This window comes from Kogia breviceps, chromosome 1 (assembly GCF_026419965.1).
Source record: "Kogia breviceps isolate mKogBre1 chromosome 1, mKogBre1 haplotype 1, whole genome shotgun sequence".
Lineage (NCBI taxonomy): Eukaryota > Metazoa > Chordata > Mammalia > Artiodactyla > Physeteridae > Kogia > Kogia breviceps.
The window spans coordinates 157138662-157162477 of NC_081310.1; the positions used below are offsets into that span (position 1 = coordinate 157138662).

A 23816-nucleotide genomic window follows, 5' to 3' on the forward strand; every position below is an offset into this window, starting at 1 on the left:
GGAGACTGGTGAAGTGGCCTGAGCTAGAACTGGATACAGATGTTTAGCAGATGGGCTCACTAGGACTTGGTGGAAAAGGGGTGAGGAAGAGAGGGAGGATGCTATGGAGAGTTCTAGGTTTCTGCATCTGGTTGAATTTTGAATATCAGAGCTGTTAATTTACTTCCATGTACACTGTTGGTGCATTCCAGAAAAACAGTATTTCTAGTGATATTTTATAAATGGATCATGATCGTGATTCACTAGAGGAGTCTCAGTTTATAGCAGTGTGTTCACAGGCTCATGAAATAGTGGAGTGGCAAGTGCTCTTTGTGGAACTCCATGAAATATCAAAGTAAGTACCAAAGTGTATGTCCAATTAAATAGCACTGTATACTAGATATTGTGGCAAGAGCTCAGACTTAGGAGCCTGAGTTTGAATCCAGGTCTGGCCAGTAGTAATAGCTCTGTGGTCTTGGGTAAGGTCCTTTAATTTCCCTAAACCTGGATTTCCTCATTGGAAATATAAGAAAATAGTGTATGGACTATTGTCATCATTATCATCACAACAGCTAATATTTATTCAGTGTTTAATAGCTGCCAGGTACCATTTAAAGTTCCTTACTTGGATCATCTCATTTAATCCTTAAAACAACCCTATATGCAAGGAACTATTCTTAGCTTCATTTTGTAAGTGGGAAACCTGAGGCACAGAATTTGAGTGACTCGCCCCAGGACACACAACTGGCAGGTGCAGATGGAACTTTAAACCAAGGCACTCTGAGTCCCTCTGTATTAGAGTAGTGTATGTTAAGTGCTTATCGAAGTTGTTCGCACCCTCAGGATACAGGAATGATTTTTAGTATAACTGAGTGTATTAATTAGTTACGGTTCTCCAGAGAAATAGATCAATGGGATATGTATATGTAGAGAAAGAGATTTACTTTCTTAAAAATTGGTTCACATGACTGTGGATGCTTGGTGAGTCCAAAATCTGATGGAGGATACTGGCAGGCTGGAGACTTAGGAAAGAGAATTTGAATCCAAAGGCATTGTGCTGGAGACCTAGGAAGAGCTGATATTGCAGATGAAGTCTGAGGGCATCTGCTGGAGGAGTCCGTCTTGCTCAGGGGGTCAGCCTTTGGTTCTATTCAGGCCTTCACCTGATTGGCTGTGGTCCACCCACATTATGGAGGGCAGTCTGCTTTATTCAAAAAGTCCACCAATTTAAATGTAAAGCTCATCCAAAAACACCCTTACAGAAACATCCAGAACAATGTTTGATCAAATATCTGGGCATCATGGCCCAGCCAAGTTGACACATAAAATTTACCATCACACTGAACAACAGCAGCCATCAAAAGTTTAAGAAGAAATGTATGGGGGAGAAATATCTTAAAACTGAAAACATTTTATCCATTATCTTAATTTCGTCAGGGAATAGGGAAGAGGTTACCAATATTCTATGATAGTGATAGAATTTCTTGACCTAGCTTATGGAACATGGGTCTCTGGTGTTCAGTATCTTGTAATATTAGAGTTGGAAAGAATCTACAGTTTCCTCTACAGTAAGTCCCCTACATATGAACCTTCAAGTTGTGAACTTTCCAAGATTCGAACGTGTGTTCGCATGTCCAATCATGTAAGTTAGTTCATGTGTCTGGCGTGCATTGTCACATGTGTGCATCCTCTGCAAGTGTTTGTGCTTTTGTGAACTTTACTGTACAGTACTGGATAGAATACAGTATCTTTATTTCAAGCCTGGGATGTCCAGAAGCAAGCGTAAAAGCAGCGGTGATTTAGCTGGTACAGTACTACCCAGACATCACTGTATCGTTTTTTTAAGAGAGTAGATAGAATGGAATCCAGCAAGGAACCAGAACCTGTGCCATCAGTGGCAGGCGTGAGTGACATTGCAGCTTGCCCTCCATCTCCTATCGCTGACGATCCTTCAGCTCTACCATCTCCCACCTCCTCCCCCTCCTCCAGTCAGTAACTCTACTTGCCTGTTCACTCGGTGCCAGCCCCTGTATGCCAGCTGTTGTACTGTACTACTGTACTTTTCAAGGTTCTGTACTGTAAGATTAAAAATGTTTTCTTGGGACTTCCCTGGTGGCGCAGTGGTTGAGAGTCTGCCTGCCGATGCAGGAAACATGGGTTCGTGCCCCGGTCCGGGAAGGTCCCACATGTCGCAGAGCAGCTGGGCCCGTGAGCCATGGCCGCTGAGCCTGCGCGTCCGGAGCCTGTGCTCCGCAACGGGAGAGGCCACAACAGTGAGAGGTCCGCGTACCGCAAAAAAAAAAAAAAAAAAAGTTTTCTTTATTTTTTTGTGTTTTTTTTTCATGTATTATTTGTGTGAAAGGTATTATAAACCTATTACAGTGCAGTACTATATAGCTGATTGTGTTCGTTGGGTACCTAGGCTAACTTTGTTGGACTTAGGAACAAATTGGATTTCCAAACGCACTCTCAGCATGGAACTTGTTCATATATGGGGACTTACTGTATTTCAGCTTCCCTCTCAAGATATTAACGCTGTCCATGGTATGTCAGGAAGACAGCACTTGAATACCTCTAGGAGCAGGCTGCTCATGACCATGTAAAGCAGCCCCTACCGCTTTTAGAAAACTTTAATGGTGGAAAATTTTTCCTTTATAGTGTACAAAAAATATCTGCTTATAGTACCTTCCATCGTCTTGCAAAGGTCCTTAGGGTGCATCCGTACTTTTTGCTGTATGAATCCTCTTCAGATATCTGAGGATGGCAGTCACAGTTCCTGGCATGGGGCGTGCATTCTTCTATAGAGATCTGTGCTCTTGGTACAGGTGTGGCCCTCCTAGTGCGCCTCTTCTAAATAGGGATTTTGGTTTTTCGTTAGAGCAGTATATTTTAAGTTTTTAATTCTTTAGAGTGAGTCAGTATATCAGATTTTTGAGAATTCAGGTGGTGATAGTAGTGAGGATGTTGAAGTGGAGGAAGGGGAAAAGATATTTACACTGACTGCCTTCTGTAGGTACATGTTTGTGTGTGTGTTGTTGTTTTGCATAGTAATTAAGCTAATCCTTCCTATTATCCTATAAGGTAGATCTTGTTACCTGTACTTTTTATATAAAGAAGACTGAGATGAGTCTAGTGATTTGATGAAGCCATCCCCTAGTGGAGGGACCAGGATTTGAAACCTTTTGGTGTGTCTTCAGAACTGATGCTTTTATGTCAGGCTGAGAATTGGGCATGGCTATGGTAAGATTGATTGATGAATGCAGAAGAGTTTGGTCTTTCGTACATCTTGATTTTCCTTTAGACCCTCTCTCTTTCTCTTTCTCTTTCTCTGGGTAGCTAGAATAAGGAAATTGCTTCTGTGTTCATTAACGTTTTTTATTTTACCTCTGACAGTTACTTGCTGGACAGAAGAAAAGCTCCCCCTTCTGGACATTTGAGTACTATCAAACATTCTTTGATGTAGACACTTACCAGGTTTGTAAACCAGTTTTACCTTTCTTTTGTCATATAATGCAGACTTGTTTCTTCTATGGTTAAACAATCGAGTAATGTGAAAGGGTTTGTATACTGGATATGGTCTTCAAAAGTAAAAGGTCAATTAGCATTTGAAAATACTAAATGAAATAATAAAAAATACTAAATAAATAATAAAAGCTCTAATCACTGAGTTTCAATTTTGCAGTGCAAACTTATTAAACTTTAAGAAAAAAATCTTCAGTAGACTTACTGCTGTGCTGTTTTGCAGGTCTTTGACAGAATAAAGGGGTCTCTTTTGCCAATACCAGGAAAAAACTTTGTGAGGTTGTATATCCGCAGCAACCCAGATCTCTATGGTACGTGCAGTGCTGTTTTGATTCTTTTCCATGTCCCAGCTAAGCTCAGGTGAGTGTGTGGGTTGCCTGGAAAGTTGGAGAAGCGCACTGTTGGTGGGGCATGCAGTGTTTTATTTGACTCTTCTGAGCTTTGGTAGCAACTGTTGCAAAGAATTTGGAGAAGATGCAATTGTATGTTCTATTAATGCGCTGATGACGAGTAATAGTATGTCCTTTGAAAGTCTTCAAATGACAGTATAAATTCAAGACAAATTAAATCACTTGTGTAAGAGGAGATTGTTGATTTTAATTTTAGAGGATTTCGTGATGGGGGTGAGTGTGGAGGAGCTTCTCTCACGCTTATTCATGATGTGCTGAGTTCCAGCTCTGCACAGGCTGGCTTCCTCTTGAAAGTCTGTAAGAGGATGGGCCGGGGATAATGTCATTCCGACCTCCCTTCTATCCGAGAAGGGGTCAGAGGTCCATCTAGTGATCCTGAAGGAAAGGGTTCCAACAACGGTGGCCTGTGTTTGAGGGGAGAAGAGAGCCAGCGGCTCTGAGTGCTTCTGTGCGCAGGTGCTGTACGAAAGACTTGGTGCACGCGGGCACACTTAATTCTTGCATCAACCTTTGGGTAGGTATTATTATCCCCGTTTTTCAAAAGAGGAAGCTGGTGCTCTGTGGGATTCAGTAATATATATGCTCAATCCTAAACATTAAGTTTTAGAGTGATTATACTTGTTGATTATAAGAGGAGAAGGAATTCAGGAGAATCTATTGTGTGCCAATCACCACATACACTCTTTAATCCTTTTCAACAAGGCTATGTATTAAGTGCTCTTATCCCTGTTTTCCATGTGAGAAAACTAAAACTGGGATTTGCAACATCATGGATGAACTTGGAGGGTGTTAATGCTTAGTGAACTATGTCAGACAGAGAAAGACAAATGCTATATGGTATCACTTATATGTGGAATCTAAACACTAAAACAAACTAGTGAATCTAACAAAAAAGATACAGACTCACAGATATAGAGAACAAACTAGTAGTCACCAGTGGGTAGAGGGAAGGGAGGAGGGGCAAGATAAGGGGTAGGAGATTAAGAGGTACAAACTAGTTAAGTATAAAATAAATAAGCTGTAAGGATATACTCTGCAGCACAGGGAATATAGCAAATATTTTATCATAACTATAAATGGAATGTAACCTTTAAAAATTGTGACTCACTGTGTTGTACACTTGAAACTTATGTAATATTGTAAATCAACTATACATCAGTTAAAAAGTAAAAGTAGGGAATTCCCTGGTGGTCCAGTGGGTAGGACTGTGAGCTTCCACTGCAGGGGCCATGGGTTCAGCTCCTGGAACTAAGATCCCACAAGTCACACAGCATGCCCCACCCCCCCCAAAAAAAAGTAGAACTAGCTCCTAGTTTAGTTTTATGTAAAAGCCCCCATTTATTCTATTAGACTGGTGTGTTTAAGCTATAGAACGTTTTCATCAAATGGCACGGATGTCCAATATTTAAAACCAGTCAAAGTGGAGCAGCTCTGATGTAGGTTGAGGAAAGTCTCCCTTCCACTCAGCTTCCTCCCTCAGGGACAGACACAGAAGTTCCATCCAGATGTCCATGGAATTCCTGGAGCTCCGGTGAGCATAGTGTGAAAACCATTGCCTTGGCTCAGGCCTCTCCGCTAAAGGTTGCTAAGGTGGCATTTCTTTCTAGCTCTCATACATCCTTACTTCTAGCCTGAGAACTTCTTGAGAAGCAGACTCTGTGTCTGAGGAATCCATGTCGTCAGCACCTGGCAGAGGGCCTGGCACAGAGTAGGTATTCAGACAATTTTTGAGCACCTTATTTTGTGCTAGAGACTGAGGATTCAAAGATAAAGTCATGATCTCCATCCCCAAGGAGAAAGAAGAGAGGGACCCAGTGTTTGTTGAGCACCTAACAGGTGCCAAGCATGGAGTTCAGCACTGTTTTACTGTGTTACACTGTTTTATTTCCCACGCTCCAAGGTAGGTTTATCTTACAGAAGAGAAAAATTGAGCTTTGGGGAGGACAGCCTGCCCATAGTCACAGAGTTAGCAACAACAACAATAATAATAGCAAACACACATAGAATGCTTGATATATGCCAGACACTGTTATTAGGGAACAACCTGTATTAACTCATGTAATCCTCATAATAACCCCAACTTTATGAGGTAGGTACTATTATTATCCCCATTGTATAGATGAAGACACTGTGTCGCATAGAAGTCTAGCAACTGGCCTAAGATCACACAGCTAGTAAGTGGTGGAGGATTCAAATCAGCACCGTAGCTCATAATCCATATTCTTCATCACTGTGTTTGGCTGTCTCTCGTGACAAGGCCAGGATATGAACCCAAAGCATCCTTCTTCCCACAGCACTATTAATCTCATGAGCCCATAGACATGGTTAAAAAAAGAAGGTACAATATCGGTAAAGTGTTTTCTAGCAGAGAGGGCTGGGCCTCGTGGGGTGGGTTGGAGGAAAGTGGTCAGGAACAAGATGACAGAAGAGCCAGTCTGCAGAATCTGAGGGAAAGACTGATGAATTTGACTACATTTAAACTAAAATTTAATATTTCTGGGCTTCCCTGGTAGTGCAGTGGTTAAGAATCTGCCTGCCAATGCAAGGGACATGGGTTCGAGCCCTGGCCCGGGAAGATCCCACATGCCGTGGAGCAGCTAAGCCCATGCGCCACAGCTACTGAGCCTGAGCTCTAGAGCCCGCGAGCCACAACTACTGAGCCCACCTGCCACAGCTACTGAAGCCTGCGCGCCTAGAGCCCGTGCTCCTCAACAAGAGAAGCCACCGCAATGAGAAGCCCACACACCACATCGAAGAGTAGCCCCCGCTCACCGCAACTAGAGAAAGCCCGTGCACGGCAATGAAGATCTAACACAGCCAAAAAAATAAATAAAAATTTCTACACCACAAAATAAACCATAAGCAAGGTAAAAAATAAATAAATAAATAAACCACAGACCACAGATAATATTTCAATGCACATAACCCACAAAGGATGCAAAGCAGGTGTACATGTAGGATGCCTACCGATTATGAGAATAAAACCAAGTATAAGTTCTGGGGGAAAATGAGCAATTCAAAGAAAAGGAAACCCAAATGGCCAATAAATATATGAAAAGATAGTTATCCCTACCTGAAATAAAAATTTATAAACAGGATATTATTTATGTCCATTATTTTAGCAAGCATACAAATTGGCTTGTCTTCATTCATTCATTCAGTTAATTCAACAAACATGGAACACTTACTCTTCTAGGCACTGGAGGTACAGTAGTAAATAAAACAGACAAAAATCCCTTCCCTGAGGGAGTTTATAATCTAAGTTTAACAACAGACAAAGAAAATAGGTAAAATATCAATACATAGTGTGCTAGTGATAAATGCAAAGGTGAAAATTTAAAAGCAGAGAAGAAAGACAGTAAATGTTTGTATAGGTGGGTGGATTTGAAATTAAAAATTTTTTATATTTATTTGAGTAAATGCCTGAAGGAATTGGTACATATAGGTATCTCAGGGAAGAGCATTTGAAACAGCACGTGCAAAGGCCCTGAGGCAGGAACTTGCCTCATGTGCTCAAAGAACAGTGAAGAGTCTAGTGTGACTGGGCCAAAGTGAACAAGGGTGTCTAGTGGCTGAGGTCAGAGGGACAGTGTGGAGGGGCACATCATGTAGGGTCTTGTAAGCAAGTGAAGACTTCGGCTTTTGCTTGAGTGAGATGCCATCGAAGGGTCTGAACAGAGGAATGACCTACTCTAAGTCAGCTTTTCATAAACATTGATACCAACTGTTGCCAAGAATGTGGAGCAAGGGGAACTTTTGTATAATGTGGGTGAGTATGTAACTGGTGCCACAAATTGGAGCAGTTTGAAGATTCTCATACCCTACAACTTAGCAGTTCTACTCCTAGATAAATAGTCTTAGAGAAACTCACATATATACAAGAAGGCATGTAGAAGAATATTATTATTCATTGCCTCAGCATTGCTTGTAATAGCAAATATTTAGAAATGACCAAAATATTCATCAGCAGGAGAATGGATCAGTAAATTATGGTGTGTTCATATACGGAATTTTGTAGGTTTTAGAAATGAATATGATCCAGAAGCATCAACATGGATACATCTCAGAACGATAGTCAATTAAAAAAAAAGCGTGTTGTAGAAAGATATAAGTAGTATGACAGCATTAGAAAGAATTGAAAAAGAGGCATGATGGGTATACCAGTGTTTGTTTTATCATTTGGGGGCTTTTCTGTATGTTAGAAATATTTTGTAACATAAAATGCACAATACAAACTAAATTAACACTCCCTCCCACTCCACCCCATAATTAGATTAGGAATTTGGCAGGAACGAGGAAGAAAGGAGACAGAATGAAGCATTGTGGCAGGCCTGGTGGTTGTGTTTCTCTAGGGGCCAAGCAGGTGGTTGTGTTTCTCTAGAGGCTAAGCTTCCTGTGTGCCTGAGTGCACCAGAGGCAGCAACTGTGTCTGTCACACATCATTGTGTCCCCAGTGCCAGCCCAGGGCCCAGAGGATAGTAGGTATTTAGTAAATAATGGCTGACAGGATCCGATAGTCTCTGCTTTCTGGTTATGGGTACTCTAATATTTTGATCACTTGTGGTCGCATGCTTTGATGGTCTCAGCCCATCAACAACACGTCAGTTTTGTTCATTTGTTCAATAAAGCTTTGGGGGATTTAAAAATTATTGTTGTTGGTTGTAGGGTTTTTGTTGTTGTTGTTGTTAAATATTTTATGTGTTAGTCACTCAGAATAATACAGTGAACAGGATCTAATCCTTGGCTATGTCAGAGCGCCTGCAGGCTAGTGAGTAAATGGCACTCCTTGGGAAGCTGATGTTGGTGGCTCTTTGGAGCCTCCCAGGCAAGTGCCTGTGCTCCCTTTCCCACCTTAAGGAAGCAACTTGACTTAGAAAAGTGCTCATCCATTTCTGCTAGTTATCTCCCCCAACACAATAATTTTCTTAATTTTATATGTCAAGGTGCCTGCAGTTATCCCAAAAGATATTGCAGAATATTAGTGAAATTGAAATTCATAAAATTTTTTAAAATCTCTAAATTCTAAAATTGTATTTGTTCTAATAGTCCTTTTTCTAGATGGGAGAAACAAGGATGGTGTTCATGAAATCAAGCGAAATGATGAAAGGGATTTACAAAGCATGGTGCACTCATCCACTTAGTGGAATTTTTTATAATCACTAAAAAGGAATTAGCTGATTTTTATGAATAGCTATAGTAGAATCTCCAGAACATAATAAGGTGGAAATACATATGCTTGTTAGCGTTTGTATAAAGCGTGTGCACACACACACACACTCACACTCACACAAATATGCATTTGCTTATATGTGTATAGGAATCTCTGGCAGGATTCACCAGAAACTGGTTACAGTGGTGAGCTCTCTGGAAGCAAAATGCATAGCTAGGGAACAGAGAGGAAAGGAATTTTACTTTTCTCTATATTCCCTTTTTGTGCCTTTTGAACACTGAACTATGTGCATAGATTACTTTTTGATTAAAAAGAAAGAAAAAAATAAAGACACACCTACACATACACAGTGATTTGTTAGATTAAATGAACCCTTTCCTAAAGTGTTCTGCTTGCCCTGCTCTTCTATCTAGACAACAAAGGACCTATCTGATTTAAAATATTTTTCTCTGGCATTAACATTTGGTACTTATGGAAAGGAAGTAACCTTTGCTTCCTGTATCCTGATGGTGAAGGTTTAACAAAATGTCCATGAATTTTTTTTGGATGATCCTCCAATAAAAGAAACTATAAGAAATCAGTGTCTTTATTCATCTAATCATGGAAGGTGTTTTGGTCTGTGCATTTCAGTCCCCCTTGTCTTTAAGGCAGCCAATTACTGAGTTGCATGTTTGACCTTTTAAAAAAGAAAATCCCCACTAAACGAGTACTGTTTCCATCTAAAATTCATTTTCCCTTCCCTTTAGATTCCATCTAAAATTCATATTCACCTCACATGAATAGGGTGAGGGAGATAAGAAATTGTTTTGTGAGAGCCTAAAAGCTGGTTCTTCATTTTCTTGTCTGAATTTTCTGGTTTGCTTTGCAGGCCCCTTTTGGATATGTGCCACGTTGGTCTTTGCCATAGCAATTAGTGGGAATCTTTCCAACTTCTTAATCCATCTGGGAAGGAAGACATACCATTATGTGCCCGAATTCCGAAAAGGTTGGTGAATAGCTTGACTCATTTGGAATGCTGTTAGTTGGTAACTGTGAGTTCTTTTTACCCACTGAGCTCTTAGACGCCTGTCTGTAGGTCCTGCAGCCCTTTTTTTCTGTATTTAAGGGCTCAAAATTAATCATCTGTCTACATAAATCCACATAGTCTTTTTATTTTCTATTGTGGTAAAATATATATAACCTACAATGTACCGTTTTAACCATTTTAAAGTGTACAGTTCAGTGGCATTAAGTAAATTCAGTATTGTGAAACCATATACTCTTTTGGAAAACTGTAAGGCAAGACCCCATAGCAATCGGAATTTATCCAAAGAAAAATGTACAAAATAAGTAAAAAGCAGTGTGCATGAAAGTCTCCACTGTAGCATTATTTGTATTATCCAAATGTTGGAAACAATAGGGGCGTTGTTATTTAAGGCACGATGACTCAACTAGCTGGGTCTGTAGCCATTAATTATGAAGCACTTAGAGCAACATGGAAAACTCATAATCCAAACTTAGGCCAGTGCTGCTAGCAACTTTGTTAAAGAGAAGTTTGCAAATGGTCAGGGCCTAGAAGGGAAAATGCAGAAGTGAACGTGTCCTAATGATGGGCTTGTGGATGACATTATTATTTTAAAACATCCTTTCTTGTGGCAGTATTGGATAGCTGGGGAAAAATAACCAAACAGCTTTTTTTTTTTTTTTTTTTTTTTTTTTTTTTTTTTTTTTTTTTTTTGCGGTATGCGGGCCTCTCACTGCTGTGGCCTCTCCCGTTGCGGAGCACACGGCCATGGCTCACGGGCTTAGTTGCTCCGCGGCATGTGGGATCTTCCCGGACCAGGGCACGAACCCGTGTCTCCTGCATTGGCAGGCGGATTCTCAACCACTGCGCCACCAGGGAAGCCCAACCAAACAGCTTTGAGGGATTTGCAGATGTCAGCCCCCCCCAAGTTGGAGGTGTTTGGCTCTGCAGGAGATTGGCCTGTGCCACTTTCTCCATTCTCTCCTTCCCTCCTTCCGTCCCTTCTGGCCTGCTCTCCCATTGAAAGGCTGTATTAGAGTGTGGGCTCGGGAACCAGGCCGTCGGCTTCACGCTCCAGCTCCACCATTCACTACCTTCTACTTTGCTGGGCAAATTATTTGATCTCTCTTGGCCTCAGATTCCTTATCAGTGAAATGGGAATAAGAATACCTATATTATAGGGCTATTGTAAGAATAAAGAAGTGATGTATGTAAAGAGGTTAGAACAGTGCCTTGTACAAAAAGAGTTCAGTAAAATTAACGAATGCTATATATGTATGTACACATATCTGTGTGTCTGTAGAGAAATGTATTTACCTGTGTGTATGTCCATGTAGCCTTCCTTTCCTCCCCTCTACCCTCCGTGCCCATTTTCCCTTCTTCTCTCCTCCATTATGGAGTCAGACCTGGATTCAGTCCCAACTCCATTTGTCACGTAACCTTGGTTTAAGTTTAACTCAATAAATGTTATCCATGAACTATCAATATGCCTTCAAGTAGCTCAGTGGTTAGGTAAAGAAAAACAGGTAAATGGATATTGCTGTAATAAATGGTATGTGTTAATTTCTATATCAGAAGTCTGTAGAGGTATATTGACAGAGAAGAGGAGTGAATCACCCTGCCTGAGGGTGTGGAAGCTGTGGGGGGAGGGGGGAGGGCAGGGGTCAGGGGTTCTTGTCTGTTCTTATCCTGTTTGGCTGGGCATCCCAGTATCAGGGAGTCATGGGATGTATGTGCCAGTAAGATAGTCGTTGACTCGATCAATAAATATTTTTCCATTTTATGTAAAGATTATAAGTCATGCATCCAAGGTCATGTCCCACTTCTACCACTTATTAATTATTTGACCCTAACCAAACCACTTAGCTCTCTGATCCTGTTTCCACATCTCTAAAATAAAGATATAGATTATATGAAATAATGTGTTTATATATCAGTTAACAATATAAAAAGCTTATTCTTGATTGGGCGTTTATTATTTATCAATCAGTGTTCTAAATATACCTGTTTTTACTCATTGAATTCTCCTAATAATCTTATAAGGTAGTGTACTGTTATTATTCCCATTTTATAGATGAGAGGCAGGAAGGTTAAGTAACTCACCACCCAAGTCTACTCAGCTGTAAGTGGCAGAGCTAGGATTAGAGTCTGCATATACAGTCTGTAGCTCTGACTGTTGAACAACGTTACCTCTCAGTAAAGCACTCTGTGACACCCAGTGTACAGCTGTAGTCACTGTAGCAATTCCCTTACCCTCCCTTTAGTTATTCAAGAAAAAGGCAGTATATCAGCAAAATTACATTTGGCTTAATGCTGGAGTTCCCCATGTTAAAAAAAACTGCTCTGGGAGCTGAAAATGTTTTGGACAATCACATATCTTACCCAGAGTCTGACTGTAGTTGCTAGGAGTGCCTTTGTTCTTGTCAGGAGCGTTCAGTGGATTACCTGGTGACTTTCATCTGGGAAGGGCTGGTGTTGCGGACTGAGCCATTTATGATCCTCCACTCCAGAAGAGGGAGGACGAATCCTCTAGGGCGTGTTGCTAGAGGAGGGGGACGGAGGGACAGTAAGTAATACACTGAGCATTGCTCCTCTGAGGAGCCGCTAAGTAGCATTTACACCACAGAGACCGAATTATTTAAAGAAGAAAGTGGAACTGGAGACTATTCCAAGCAATTCATCGGTGAGCTGGAACTCCCTATTTCAGAGACAGAAGGAACTCTAAGTAGCACGTAGAACAAGTTAATCTGAACCCAGGTCATTTTCATGAATTTGCTAAAGAAATCAGTGTCAGCTCTTGTTATATTAGGAAGGAAGATGTGTTCTTCCGAGGGGATAGTTGACTTGTATTTGATTGAAATGTTCTGTGTATTCAAACACTTGCAGTGTGGCCCTTGGAAGTATTTCAGTTGCATAATTCAGTTGTTTAATACTATTAGTTGTTAGTTATTAAGTGAATTATAGAAACCATAGGAAAGACTACTGGTCATCACCACAAACACAAATGCTAAAGGGGCATGGATTCAGCACATTTATAGAGCACCTACTGCTTGTTGGGTACTGTGCCAGGCTCAGGGGTTGAGACGAGTAAGACATGATCCCCTGATCCAGTGAGGCAGGTGGACACTCCTTCAGGAAGTCCAGCAGGTACCGGAAGTGCCGTGACAGTGCATTAAAGGCATGGTGGAATTAAAACTTGTGTCCTCCCTCCCTCAGTGTCTATCGCAGCCACAGTCATCTATGCCTATGCCTGGCTGGTTCCTCTTGCACTCTGGGGTTTCCTTGTGTGGAGAAACAGTAAAGTTATGAACATCGTTTCCTATTCATTTTTGGAGATTGTGTGCGTCTATGGATATTCACTCTTCATTTATATCCCCACGGCGGTAAGTACCACACTGATTCTGAGTGAGACCCTGTTCTTAGCGGAAAATTCAACTAGCTTCATTATTTCTAGCCTAACACTGATGTGCATCTGAAAAATACCCCTTGCATTTAGAAGTTTAGTGGGAATGGAAGCCGGGGAGCCAAGTGCCTTCCCTGGATCTTGAGCCCTTTGTTAGGAAAGCGTTCCCCTCAGTCTGCACGCTGGTGGCATTTCTCTGGGCTGGTCTGGGAAACCTGAGTGGCAGTGAAGGCCCAGCTGCTGACAGGCTCCTGGACCTTTATGAACACGGGTGCCTGGAACAAACAAATGCCTCACTGAATGCCTCCCCCAAACCCTCCCCGCCCTCCTTTTCTTTCAGATACTGTGGATCATCCCCCAGAGAGTGGTCCGCTGGATTCTAGTTATGATTGCCCTGGGCATCTCAGGCTCTGTCTTGGCAATGACATTTTGGCCAGCAGTTCGTGAGGACAACCGACGCATCGCATTGGCCACAATTGTGACGATTGTGTTGCTTCACATGCTGCTTTCTGTGGGCTGCCTGGTATGGTCTCATTCCGATGCTCTTCCGGTGCACTTTAGATGCAAATGCTAAGACCTCAAACTGTTAGACACCACGGTTCTTTAAAAATTGGCTCCATGAAATAAATATCATTTTAAATAGACTGTCCTAGATGAGAAATAATAGTCATGAGAATTTGATTATAATCTCTGACTTCACCTAAATTCTGAAGTTTGGTTGAGATTTGGTGTCTGGCCAGAGGAAGTAGGGGTGGATGAGTGTCTACATATAGAGCTGGGGAGCGGAGGGTCCGGGGGGCGGGTGTTCCACCTCTGGATGCTTTTACTGGTTTTTTGCACAGACTCAGAAAGAGTTTTGAAATTCAGCGTTTCATAGGTCGAAAGCTCGAGAATGAAGTCAAAATAGGAAAAAGTTATCTTTAAGATGAACAACATTTAAAACAATGTTTGGAAAAAACAAACAAACAAACAAAAAAACAATGTTTGGGGCTTCCCTGGTGGCGCAGTGGTTGAGAGTCCGCCTGCCGATGCAGGGGACGCAGGTTCGTGCCCCGGTCCGGGAAGATCCCACATGCTGCGGAGCGGCTGGGCCCGTGAGCCATGGCCGCTGAGCCGGTGCGTCCGGAGCCTGTTCTCCGCAACGGGAGAGGCCACAACAGTGAGAGGCCAGCGTACCGCAAAAAAAAAAAAAAAAAAAGTTTGAATTAATGTGTTTAGGTATCTTTTTAGGGAAAACATGTGCTCTTGAGTCAGACAGGCCCAGATTGAAGACCAGCTGTGTCACTCACTGGCTGTATGAGCTTGGGCAGGGAACCTAACTTCTCTGAATCTCTTAATCTGTAACGTGGGTATAATAGTTCTTGCCACAGAGGGTTGTTCTGAGGATAAAATAAAATAACACATATAAAGCACTTAACATGGAATTTGTCCCATAAATGCCCATAAATTAGATCCCTTTCCTTTGATCCTAAGGAGACATGTTCTCTGTAATTTCTGTACACATTGTGTGTAAAAATTGCTGCCCATGGCCTTAACAAGGCCTGGCATAGGTTTTTTAAAAAAGCCAAATCCAAGGATGTTAAGGTCATGGCTGCCCACGGGAAGATGTTCACATAGCACATGGCCAGACCCTTGGTCAGGCTTTGCAGTTACAGGAGTAAAGATTTCTTTGGCACTGTTTGATCTTGAATATTTTCTGTAGACAACCATGGTCTCATTAAGTGCTTTACTAAGATCCCAGTACTTTGTCATTGAACAAGTCTCATAAAAAGTGCCAAGTTCTTGGTTGACATGCATTTTACATATGCCTAAGCTTTAACCCCTGGAGACAGCAGAGTGACACTATTAATGTCTGGCACTTGGAATCTCTGGGCTGATGCCTAGAAATGCTGCTGTGACCTTCCTGTGACCCTCCTGTCTGCTGAGGAAGAATGTGCTTTGCACTGTGACTAACTCTCTCGCTATAATGCCTCTCACTGGCGTCTTCCCATCTCTCTTTTGAATTTTGAGTGTGTGTGTGTGTGTGTGTGTGTGTGTGTGTGTGTGTGTGTGTGTGTTATGTACCTTGTTAAGAAGTTGATGAGGGGAAGGAGGCAGGAGAAAGGCATTGCTGTATTCGGTTCTGTAAAGAGTAGAGAGGAGCAAGGCAAATGGGGCTATGGAGCAGGGGCTATGGAGCAGGGAGGTGTTGTTATTAACACCTTTAATTTGGTACCTGTGGCCAGGATCTTTTGCCTCCTATGCCTACTCCTCCCTTTGGGGGTAAATGACACAGAAGTTAGGGTTTACCTGCCCATCTTGCTACTTGGGAACTTTCTAAAAGAGAGCATCATAATGAAGTAGAAAGAGCACTGTGCTGCAAACTGCTTAGCATTGAGAGAGAGCCTAGGCTCTCAGAACTCAGAACCTGGGTTTCCTCATCTGTCAGGGAGATTCATATTTCCTGGGCTTTTGTGAGACTCAGTGAAATGGCTGTGAAAGCCCTTCATATGCTGTGATAGTTCCTTCAGATGTAACGAAGTTATTAAATGAGCACTGTGTCATCAGAAACTGCCAGGGCCACTCTGCTGCCTGTTCCTCCGAGTGCCCCAGTAAGAGCAGTCCCAGGCCACAACTCTAGGGACAGTGCCCTTTCATTGGTGCCGCTCCCTGGCATCTCCCATCTCTCTCCTGAACTTCTTACACACGCACACACGGTTGAGAAGTTGGAGGAGAGAAGGAGGCAGGAGAAAAGACATTGCCCTGTTCAGTTTTAAGGGACTCAGGTGAGCGGGGCAGATTGGATGGTGGAGCAGGGAGCTAATCGCAGGTGTAGGACTGCTTCTTGGACGGGAGGCACAGTTTTCTTTCCTCAAGGAAGGGAACCATTTGTTTAGCCTGGGGCCCACTGGGTCTGGGGTTTTGTTGTCCGCACTGGAGATGGCCTCCTCCTTTCTCTTACAGAGGAAATGCACAATGCAAGAGGGCGGAAACAGACATTAGGAGACGGGTTTTAGTCTCAGCTCCATCACTCCCTGCTTTTTTGCTTATTAGTTCACCCCTCTGGACCCCCACCTCCTCACTTAGAAAAAGAAGTAAAGATGTTATCACAAGGATGAATGATATGTACAATTATTATCACTGCAAAGGCAGGGAGAGGAAACAGCAGGGGAGTTACTTGAGCTGAGGGGCACTGGCTGAACCAGACAGCTTAGCCTTCTCACTGTCCCCTGGGGAACACGAATTGATGTTTTTGCCGTAGCGCAGTGAAGCATATGACAGCCCAGCACCTGCTGTGGGTCCCTCGGTGCTTGTACTTGTACACGATCTCTAAGTTGGTCCTGGAACACACCTGGCAGGGAGACTAAGGAGGCACTAGAGGTTGCATCCTCGGCTGGTATGTTTGGAGATGCACAAACCTATGTTTGAGGTGGTACTGCTCCGAGTAGAGGGTCTGTGCCCTAGTGTTTGTGGAACTAATTATTTTTATTTTCGTGGATTATTTTTTCCAATCCTTTCATTTAACAGATGAGACTTGTCCAAAGTCATAGTGCGAGTTCCTAGCAGAGCCAGGTTTAGAAGCTGGGCTTCCTGGCTTATTCCATCTGGTGAGGGTTTCCTCCAGGAACCTGGAAGATAGTCGTTGTTCTTGCATCTTGGGGGCTTCTTGGCTCAGTGCCCCTGCAAGAAAACTGGAGGGGCCCAACGCTAGTAGCATGGCCCCTGCCCCTGCTCGGGTTAGGGACCATTCTTCTCCTTCCTCGGAAAACAGCTGCTGGAAGGGGCCTTGGGGAGGAAGGCTTTTAAAACTACTAGAATTGCCCAGGGGATGTGACAAACTAGAGGGAGTCTGCAGCTAGGAACATTTTGAAATGGATTGTTGGAAGAGTTAACTCGAAATAGGAATTATGTTGGGGGAAACTCCAGCGTGTTGTGTTGGCGCCCCCTTCTGGCTGATAGAGAGCAGAGCTGGTGAGATGGCTCTTGACTTGGTGGCTTTTTATCTTTTTTACCTTCCTGAGGCCCCGGCTCCAGGGGCGGGTCACGTGCCGGCAGTGGTCCCTGATTTACTAATGGGTTCACCTGTCCTTCGAACAACCGAATTCAAGGCTAGTGAGATTGGTATTTTCCTGGGCTCACGTTAGGCTTCTCAGACCCCGAAACAGATGGGAAGATCCTCCCTGATGTTTTTCCATCTTCCACCTCCTTCTGATTTTTGATAGTTAAATTGTAGATGGTGAGTGGAAGCACTTATCAAACCTTTCATTTCCAAGTTGAAGAATTAAGAGGTAAAGCCTGCCTAGCACTTTCTTTGAAAGGTCTTTACAGGGAGCCGACTGGTTTGGCAGCAGTCTGCCTTGGTTCAGTTCATTAAGTATTGATTGTTTACACAGTGTGCCCGGCCCTGTGTGAGGGGCTGGTGACGCAGAGACAAGAAGGACACGGTCTTTGGAGGAGAGACTGGTGATTAACAGCTTGAGCTTTGCAGTCGGAAAGACCAAGCATTGAATCCTGGCTGCACCAATTGCTGCCACGTGCACCTAATCGAATGGCAGCCTCTCTGAGCCTCAGTTTCTTCGTCTGTCAGATGAGGGTAGGGATAACAACCTCACCGAGTTGTTATGAAGATTAAGTCATAGGTAGCAAGTGCTTAATGGTAGCAAAATTTTAAAAGGCAGTCTCAGTCGAGTAAGAGACAGAAACAGAGACAGCTCAGTGATGACCAGTGCAGTGGGGGAAATGTAGGGGCCACGAGAGCCCAGAGGTACTGTCAGCATGGAGTCTAGGACAGGCACCTGGACCATTATTTATTCACCACCCTCATGGGTCTCCTTTTCCTGCAGGCCTACTTTTTCGATGCACCAGAGATGGACCATCTCCCAGCAAGCACAGCTGCTCCAAACCAAACAGTTGCAGCAGCTAAGTCCAGCTAAAGGGGAAAGTGAGAGATTATCTTTTCATCTTCTCGCTACGAGGTACAGTAAAAATGGGCAGGGGCATCAGTCCTGTTGCTGTTAGCATCAAGCACTGAGAGGGCCAGGCCCTTCTATCTGTCTGCATGATTCAGTGTGGTGTGTGTGCACGCGCATGTCCCTGTGTGTCCCTCTTGCTGAGGCTTCAGTTGGGAAGTAGACTCATCTGGCTTTATACATTTGGGAAACACGAGCTTTCAGATTCTTCTTTAAGAGGAGTTTCCTGCCTTTTGGCCCCAGCATCCCCTCTCCTCTACTCCCTGTCCCCTTCCCAGCAGCACAGCATGGGTTTGTTCCATTTGATTACAGTCTAGTGGTTTCCTCCAGTTTCTCTGTGACTTCTCAGGCTGGCCTCAGACCCTGAGTGTGACCGCTCTTGAATTACTCATGCAGTTCTCCGAAGCTTACCAGTTCTCATGCCCAGTTTGTTCTTGGGCCTCTTTGATGATTCCACTGTTGGTGGTTAGCTCAGAGGGTCAGAGTACAGGAAAAAGACCCTGTTCGTCCATGGCCGGTCTCTCGCCTCCCTGTTCCACCTCCTCCGTGTTCTGAGCCTGCAGCCATGCTGAGCTGCTTGGCATCTCCAGAACACATCCTGCCTTTGCACTTGCCAATCCAGTTGTCTGAAATGTTCCTTCCCTTCCAGCAGTCATGACTTACCTGTGAACCCATTACACCCTATGTTATACATCACTTTATTAGTGGTGCTCGAAACACCAGTCACTCACTGTCAGTGTGTCTATCTGCTTATCCATTTGTTCACGCATTTATTCATCCATTTGTCCTCCATGTATTAGGGTGTCTCCCCATGAGAACAAGGAATGGGTATTTCTCTATTTCTTCTTTGCCCACCACATGACGTGGTATACAGTGGGTGCTCAGTAAATGTTTGTGGAATGAATGACTGAAGCCATACTCTGCGCATGATCTCACTGTGGGCCAAGAACCTTTACTCTATGTTGTAATCATGGGCTGACCTTTCTGCCCAAGCTGCTATCTCCCAGAGCAACAGGGTGTGGTGCAATGACCAGGGCTTTTAGAGCCAAACAGAATGAAAATCCCTGCCCTACCGTGTACTAGCAGTGTGCCTGGGGCAAGGGGCTGACTCTCTCTGAGCCTCAGCTAACTTACTATGAAATGAAGATGATACAGTCTACAGGCATACCTCAGAGATATTGTGGGTTCGGTTCCAGACCATCACAGTAAAGTGAGTATTGCATTAAAGCAAGTCACATGAATTTTCTGGTTTCCTAATGCATATACAAGTTATATTTACTCTATGCTGTAGCCTATTAAGTATGCAACAGCATTATGTCTAGAAAAGCAATGCACATACCTTAATTAAAAAGTATCAATACTTCATTGCTTAAAAAAATGCTAACCATCATCTGAGCCTTCAGTGAGTCCTGGTAGTAGTAACATCAGAGATCACCATAACAAATAGGATAATAATGAAAAAGTTTGAAATATTTCAAGAATTACCAAAATGTGACACAGAGATGAATGCTCTTGGGAAACTGGTGCCAATAGTCTCTTGCTCAACATGGAGTTGCCACAAACCTTCAATTTGTAAAAAAGAACAATATCTGCAAAGTGCAATAAAGCGAAGAACAATGAAGTGAGGTCTGTGTGTGTATTATATTATAAGATGATAGTGAAAGTAGAGATCATGTTTATAAAAGCTCCTGGCACATAGTTGGTGCTCAGTAATAGAATCAAGCTGCTGCCCCTCTGAAAGGGGTTAGTAATCTGCTGGAATTTGGTGGTTCTTACTGACTTTACTGTCACCCTTTATTTCCTTTTTGTAAAACAAATGGAGATTTTTCCCTCTTAGTTGAGGAATTTAGGTTGCCGACCCTGCAAGGTGACAAGATGTGATTGGTCAAATAGAGGCCTCTTCAGTTGCCTTGTTGGTGCGACAGTCATCCTGGCCAATGGCGTGACTAGGAAACCACTGTAAATGTCAGAGCCCGATTTCCCTGCTTCCTCTCTTCGCATTATAGGTGATGCTAGAATCGAAGGTCAGAGCCCTTGGAGATGGGATGGGCTTCCCTCCTCTTTTTACAATAAGGAAGCCCTTATTGTAGAGGACAGTGCCCTGCCCAAGGCCAGGTTTGGTAGCAAACTAACGTGTATATCACATTCTATGTTACAAAACACTGTCCAGGTCACTCTCATTGGCTGCTCTTACCAGCCTTGTTGTCCCCATTATATGGATGAGGGAAGCTGGGCTTTCTTAGAGGCAGAGCTGGGAATGAAACCCAGGTCTTAGGGAACCAATTCCTGAGGTTTTTTTTCCACTTTCCCACTTTTTAGGCTGATGTTCTTTTTACCACGAAAACTTGCAGGCTCCCTTGCTGACCTTTGGCTCTTTTGGGGGTGGGGAACACCTACTTTGCTAATCTAGAGGTCTCCACACTACTTTGATTGCACAACCTGTCAGTTAAGAATTTGAGGACTGTATTAATTATCTATTTCTGCCTAACAATATTGCCACAAACCTAGCAGCTCAAAAAACACACATTCATTATCTCACTGTCTCTGTGAGTCAGGAATCCGGGCGTAGCTTTGCTTAGTTCTCTCCTCCTTCTCCTTGCTTAGCTCTCACAAGGCTGCACTCAAAGTGTTGCCTGCCCCAGGATCTCTGCTGAAAACTGGGCTGGGGAAGGATCTTCTTCCGAGCTCACATAGTTCTTGGCAGGATTCAGTTCCTTGTGGCCTGGTAGACCAATGGCCTCCTTGCTGATGATCAGCTGGAGGCTGCCCTCAGTTCCTTGCCACATAGTCCCCTCCATATGAGGACTTTTACTTCATCAAAGCCACAAATGGAGATAATCAACAGAGACTCTGTTAGGAAGATGCAAGTTACCGTCTATGTAATGTAATCACAGAAATGACATCCATCACCTTTGCCATATTCTTTGGATTAGAGGCAAGTCACAAGTCTTGCCCACACTCCAGGGGACAGGACACATCAGGGCATAAATACCTGGAGGCAAGGATCATTAGAGGCCATTTTTATTTTTTAATTTAATTTAATTTAATTTTTCAGCTTTATTGACGATGAACTGACAAAATTGTAAGATATTTAAAGTGCACATTGTGATGATTTGCTATACATATACATCATATGGAGGCCATTTTAGAGTCTCTCTGCCACAAGCACACACCTTTAATGACACGTTTATTTTTGAGGCATTTACAAAGACTGTTTTTGTCAATCCATATAGTAACTATTTAAAGCTTACTTCCTTATTTTTTGATGAAAAATAAATATTGATAGAAGTTCTAATATTTTGCTTCATTACCTCAGTGGGTTGTTTTTGGAGCCCACTGCCTTAGAATGAGCACGTGGTAGGTTGTTTGCATTACTGTTAAATTAATTGTCTGCACACTTGTCCAGCTCATCCTGCAAGTGGACTCCATTGAGTGTTAGCAGAGAAGACCCCAGAGCAGGATGGATCTTAATCTGAGGTCCATGGGGAAGGGACTCTTATTTCACTTGGACTTGGCTTAATACCCGCCTAGCACAGATAGGGCGAGTGCTTCGTTAATTGAGTGGGTGGAGGGGACTTCGTAAGATTCAGGCAAGAGTCAGGATGTGGGCTTTTACCAGAAGTGCCTTGGCTCACTGAGTCCTGGATCATAATTTACTTCCTCACTCAATGTTTATTTGAGGCCACTTTGTGGCCTCTGTGAGCTGGGCGCTGGGGACCTGCAAAATCAGATAGAGTCTGCCTCAAGGCGCCTTGGTCCATGGGTAAAACAGCTCACCAGATAAGGACCAGGCGGTGGGCCAGACTGTGTGAGAAGTGCCATGGCCAAGTTGTGAGTGGATGGGCACTGTGGGAGCACAGAAACACTGACTCATTTGGCCTGGGGGAAGGCTTCACAGAGGGGGTCTTGCGTGAGCAGAAAGCAATTAGTTACCCGTTTTTCCGAAAAGAGTAGTCAACTTCCCGTGGCTTTTGGGAAAGTGAAGACGTAGGCTGTTCATTGAGACACAGTGATGCACTGTGGGCTCACATCTCCTAGAACAAGAAAACCTGAGCTCAGCTGCAGAGGGACAGAGGTGGCGGACACAGTGGCCACAGCTGCCTGGCTCTCTGCCTTGCCTCAGAATACCTGACATCAACCTGGAGAGGGGCTCTCTCAGCCTGCTCCTGGGCTGAGACTTCATACATACAGTTCCTTCCATACATTTTGGTTATGAGGTCTCCAGACCAAGTGTCCCAGGTGCTATACACCTTCAGAGAGTCAGAAGCTGGCATCTTGGAAGATCCTGGCCCTTAGGGCCCTTGCAGACCTCCCATCCTGATTTACACAGATTTGGTACCTATGGGCTTTGCTCAGATCTATAAACTTGGGTGTCAGTGTCTCCATTTGGGTATCAAGTCTCTAAATGAGAGAGTGACAAACAGATTCTTCGGAGCCTCCCTGGCAGAAGCATCGATCGCTTTGCCAGTGAGAGGGCTGTCCAGAGCCCTGAGCGCTGCAGATTTATGAGCTGGCTGTGCCTCCCACTGTAAGCTGTGGACTTCCAGCTTTCACTGGAAAAGAATGACTTCTAATCTCACAGATAATTTTCCTCATGTAAATCTGTGCAGTGGAGGGCTTAGCCTGGAAGGGATTACTGGGAGAGCATTAACCCCTTCTTTCCCTAGAACCTCAGGATCAGGAGGGAGCCTCCAATTACTTGTAATCAGGGAAGCTACCCCTACATAAGTCATTGAGACATTATAAAGAACATCTGGCTTTCTTCTTTCCTTCCTTCCTTCGTTCTTTCTGTTTTATATTAACTTATCACCTGAGGGCCAATGCCATTTCTTCTCTGAGCCAGGACCCTGGTGAACCTAGTGAGTCTTACTTTGGCTTGAGGGATGGAGTATCTGAAGGACTGTATTCAGATTGGGGCTGCCTTCCCAGTGGCAATGACAAGTGGCTCTGGCCAGAGGAGGACGGCCAGCAGGTAAATATACTGCAGTGTGATAAGGGCTTTAATAAGGGATGAGCAGAGGACTTCAGGAGACTCCTTTGTAATTAAAACCCTCCTGATTTGATACACAGGGTTTATATGCAATTATCCTTTCACTCATGTCAAGAGTTCATTTTATAAGCCAAAGCTTCAAATGTTCTTACTACGTTTATACACATCAGTTCTTTTATTCTGAAATCAGCTTTAACTCAATGAATGCTGTAATCCCCTTTAACACAGTGTCCAAACCGCATGATCTCACACCATAGCTAACACTGTTTTCTACAGCCCCTTATTCTTTTCCACACCATGTCGGGAAATGTCCCTTCCCAGAGAATCCATTTTCAGTTCCTGGGCAATTTCTTTTTCAGTTTTCTTCTTTGTTCCCTTTCTTTGAGGAAA

At 43.4% G+C, this 23816-nt stretch overlaps 1 protein-coding gene across 1 annotated transcript in view; it reads left to right on the forward strand.

Moving 5' to 3' along the window:
• YIPF1 (Yip1 domain family member 1) overlaps positions 1-23816 on the forward strand; it is a 35589-nt gene that overhangs the window by 6259 nt on the left and 5514 nt on the right. Inside the window, exons 4-9 of the mRNA XM_059063417.2 lie at positions 3373-3453; positions 3725-3812; positions 9950-10066; positions 13301-13467; positions 13828-14010; positions 18311-18442. Coding sequence (XP_058919400.1) covers positions 3373-3453; positions 3725-3812; positions 9950-10066; positions 13301-13467; positions 13828-14010; positions 18311-18400 — 726 coding nt within the window. The 3' untranslated portion in view covers positions 18401-18442. The remainder of the gene's footprint in view (positions 1-3372; positions 3454-3724; positions 3813-9949; positions 10067-13300; positions 13468-13827; positions 14011-18310; positions 18443-23816) is intronic.